The sequence below is a fragment of the Poecilia reticulata genome, linkage group LG16 (genome assembly GCF_000633615.1).
Source record: "Poecilia reticulata strain Guanapo linkage group LG16, Guppy_female_1.0+MT, whole genome shotgun sequence".
In the NCBI taxonomy this organism is placed as follows: Eukaryota; Metazoa; Chordata; class Actinopteri; order Cyprinodontiformes; family Poeciliidae; genus Poecilia; species Poecilia reticulata.
In genome coordinates this window covers 31,234,523-31,238,804 of record NC_024346.1, presented here as the reverse complement: position 1 = coordinate 31,238,804, position 4,282 = coordinate 31,234,523, and the positions used below count along the sequence as shown (strand labels likewise).

Below are 4,282 nucleotides of genomic sequence, written 5' to 3'. Positions count from 1 at the left end.
GTCACGTGACTTGCTGAAACCAATACGCGCACCGACACGGGTTTGGTCTGTGGGCTTGATACATGCGCCGACACATCGGTGTTGCTGGACCCATCTCTAGCTAGAATTATCTCATGCCACACTGAATGTAAAAAAGGAGAGAAAATATAAAGATAAAAGTGGTAAACAGCAAAAATACTGCTGAGAAGGAGGAGTTCAGTTCTTATGTGGTCCAGATGCGAATAAAATACTGAAATCGCCTTTTATTGAAGTTTCACAAATCACAAACTTGGTTTTAAATATTCAACTATTAGGAATTTTAAAGAAGTGGTCATTAGAGCAGAATAATCTAGTCCAGGTTTCAAGAATCTAGTTTTTTAACTAGAGTAGATGAAAGACAATGAAAATGGTGAAAAAATAGGGGGACTCGTCCTTTAGCCATTTCCCGAATTGGAAGCTGCAATCGGAAACCAACTTCAGCTTGGTGTCTCTTAGCATAACCTCATCTGGGACGTCTCTAGGCTGTAGGAAACATTGTAAATCTTGTTTCTCGTTTAGACTCCACCACCACTTGCAGGAACTGTAAACAGCCTTTTCATCCAAAAAAGGAACGCACAATTTTTCAAAAAGTTTCTCGGGAACTCAAGAAAATAAGTCGGGATTGGGTTTTTTTCCCTCCATGTCCCCTAATGGACTCTGTGATATCTTGCAGCTCTACACCAGAAATTTTGGAGACAATCCAAACCTTTCTTTTTTAGCCTGCTTTGATAAAACTTTACCTATTAACACAAAGAAGTCTCTGTTCTTTACGACTCAAACCAGTCAAATACTGGACCAGAGTCCTACCCAGCTCTCCAGCTGCTTCAGTCATGGCCAACAATGTTAATGCTGCTGAGGTCCAACAATGACACTTCCACACTTTGTATTTATGAGGATGTCATTGCACATTTGACGAGGCCAGTCTCAGTTCTGTAGGGAACCTGGAACTGGACTGAAAGACATGGAAGTGGTTGATCATTGATGAGAAGCTGTTAATCTGCTGGAACAGCTTTTTCAATAGCATTGCTGAGCTTGTGAGGTGAAATGTAGGGTTTTGGGTTTTGTAGAAATTTTAAAGACGTCATTGAAATGACTGGACTTGTTGCATGGAAGGAAGATCTAGACTCGTTTTTTTTAAAGAACCGCAGCCACGTTGCTGGAACTAAAGCTGTAATATAAGGATGACATCCTGAGCTCTCACTTCACATTTCCCTTTAAAGCTGTAAAATGTTCAATTCTGATATAAACCTTTGCATCCTGCTTCATCTCTTTAGATTTGAAATATTTAAAATTTTGTTTAAATGTTAGTCTTCTGTGTCTGAGTTGGGAATAAAGTTAGGTATTAACTGCTTGTGTTGTGTCTGTAGGGGAAAAGCGAGCAGACGGAGTATCCTCTCTTTGGTCAGGCTTTCATCGGACTGCTCTTGGTATCTTCAGTGAGCTGTATTCCCCTCACAGCTTTGTATATCTTCTGTCAGAGGAGGAAACATGCACAGCGACAAAAGCAACAGCGTACTGTAAATACAGTAGCTGCTTAGTGATGGAAGGCGATGGGGACAAACTTTGACTGTAACCTTCCTGCCACTTTCCTCAGCAGGGCTTTGCTCACCAGCTGGAAAGCAAGACTATGGCTTCCATCATGGATCACAAAATGGAACAGTGGCAAAAGAATAACCAGGCATTTGTGTTTGTTGATGTTTGTTTGTTCAAAATAAAAATGAAACTAATATTTTTATGTGAGCCAGAGCTTTTTAAGGTTTTCATAATGGAAAGAACTTGATGTTTTCTGAATAATGTGGTGTTTATAGAGAAATCCAGCTGTACATATAAAATGTGTATTCATTTTTTCATTAATATATTTTTCACTGACTCAACTGTTGCTTTGAGCCAATCAACAACCTGTACACTACACTGAAGTAGATTCATTTGTTTCCATCCACAGTAAGAATCCGCTGATTAGCTTCAACTAGTTTACACATCATTAAATGTGACGCCGTAGGTTTTACCATGTTCGTGAATAAAGTGTAGTTTATGTAATTGCCAGATGTTTTTAACAAATATAGTTGTATTCAGTATTTTAACAATATTCATTCCCTGTTTGTGTGATAATGACATATGTAGCTGTTGCCCACACAGTGAGCTATTTTATTTATTTCATAAACTTTTTGAGTTGGTTTTTGTTAGTTTTGCACCAACTCCTCTGCACCACGGTTTGTAGTTCAAATCAGAGCCGAGGCCTTTCTCTACAGAGTTTGTGTTAAATATGTGGGTCTTCTGGAAACCTGGAGACTAAATGGCCTGTCTGTAAATCTTCCCTGTGTCTTTGGGTGTGAAATGGTTATCATTTATCTGTGTTGTCACGGTGATCAGGTGGTGACCTGCCCAACATGTACCCAACCTTTTGCTTGACAGCTGAGCTATGTGCCAACTCCCAATGACCCCAACAGGATTTAGTTGGTACAAAAAATGATTCATATTTAACACACATCAGAAATCAACATTCATTTACAGCAGAATGTTAATTTCTGCTGTAAAATAAATTGATTCTCAGTCCAATCTTACCATTGACACAGAATATCCAACATATGGTAACGATTGTTATCAAACAAAAAGCATGTTCTCACATTTTGTTCCAATATTTTCTTGGCAATTCGGTATTTTAAATGAATTGAGTTAGTTTTATTATAGCATCACACCACTGTGGCTGAAAAATCTTTTAATCTCAATGAGAAAAATACATGTTGGACAGAGAATAATCTGCTGATTAAGTAGTCTAATGATCTGAAAATAACTTGTATAAAAGTTTTGAAAAACAGATTATACATTTCTTTCCAAAATTGCATGTTATAATAAATTACACTTTAAGATTAGTTTTGTATGTGCTATTTTTATTAGGACAAATCATCATGTCATGTTTAAAGATGGATCAGTTGTTTTGATACAAATAATTAGAAAGGCATGCATTTTTGTTTATCATGTTTACTAAATAAGAATCAGTACATACTCACCATAGACAGCTATTTTTTTTGTAAAATGTTATAAAATCTTTACCATATTATTTAGCTATTTCAAGGAAGTTGTATTTTTTCTTTTTTCAAATAAATGTGAAGTTTATGTGTGTTTCATGTGTGTTAATTACCTAATTAGATCTTGTTTTGTCAAGACGACAAATATTGTGGTGACCATCAGATCACAACATCCTTTCTGGATTTCTATTTTTCCCAGACAGTCGAGATGCTGGAAGGCTGTTGCTGTGGTAACACAGCTCCCATCTCACAGCTGCCGTTTGGTAGTGCTCTACAGGGAACTGCAAAGAAGGATACTTCTCAAAATGAACACAAAGGACAAATCTGGACATCTTCTTCACCAAACTGTAATTTATCAACAGTTATTCTTCAGATGTAATCTGACTCAACACAGGCGTCCTGCATAGAGCTATAGCCTTCTAGAATAACTAACAGAGTCACAACAGTATTTTTCCTTTAGAATCAAGAAGTTATGTTTGAATTTTATTATACTTGAATATGTTTTCATTACAGACATTCAATAATTCAGAACACGTGTTCAGATGACTTATTTTTTAGATTAAAAGCACCTTTTGAAAATACCTTTTAAGCAGGTATGAAACATACTTTTCACTAAGCCCACATTTCTGTATTAAGTATGTTTTTAATGCACTGATGTAATCGAATTTTAAATGTCACATTTTCACTACCTACAAATGAAATATACTGAACAGAAATACAGGCTTTTAAACATCCATCTGTGTGTATTTGATCTGCGCAATGTGTTTCCCTTAGTTATAAAACATAAGGCTTTTCAGTAATACTCCAATTTATTGAATGAGCCAGTAGCTGTAAGCTTTGATTAGAAACTATTAGCAAGACTGGAATCATGGGCTTCTGAAACATGTTTATGGTTTGTGCAATGCACAGCAGCAGATAATCTTTCAAAGCCTCATACAATGATATTACCAAATAAAAGACCCAGTAGAGGCAGAAGGTGGAAAACATAAAGCAATAGAAACACAGTCAAGATAAAAGAGGAAACAGTCTTGTACATCAAATACTAGTAATACCAGTAATAAATAGCATAATGGTTAACATATCTAATCAAAGCTGATAACGAAGCTCTGAAATAGGCTTTCACTGTAAACCTTCCTCAAACAACAGCAGGGTTCCCCAAACTTTTATCTGTGAGGGCCACATAATTTTTCCCTTCTCTGCTGGGGGCCGGAGTCAGTTTGTAACAGAAAAAGTGTGAC

At 36.5% G+C, this 4,282-nt stretch overlaps 1 protein-coding gene across 2 annotated transcripts in view; it reads left to right on the top strand.

Annotated features, from left to right (window-relative positions):
* The window catches only part of slc6a20 (solute carrier family 6 member 20), a 46,794-nt gene extending 43,662 nt beyond the window's left edge, over positions 1–3,132 (top strand). For both annotated transcript variants that reach the window (XM_008432827.2, XM_008432828.2), the window contains one exon: positions 1,386–3,132. In XM_008432827.2, coding sequence (XP_008431049.1) covers positions 1,386–1,556 — 171 coding nt within the window. In that variant the 3' untranslated portion in view covers positions 1,557–3,132. The remainder of the gene's footprint in view (positions 1–1,385) is intronic.
* Positions 3,133–4,282: the final 1,150 nt, after the last annotated feature.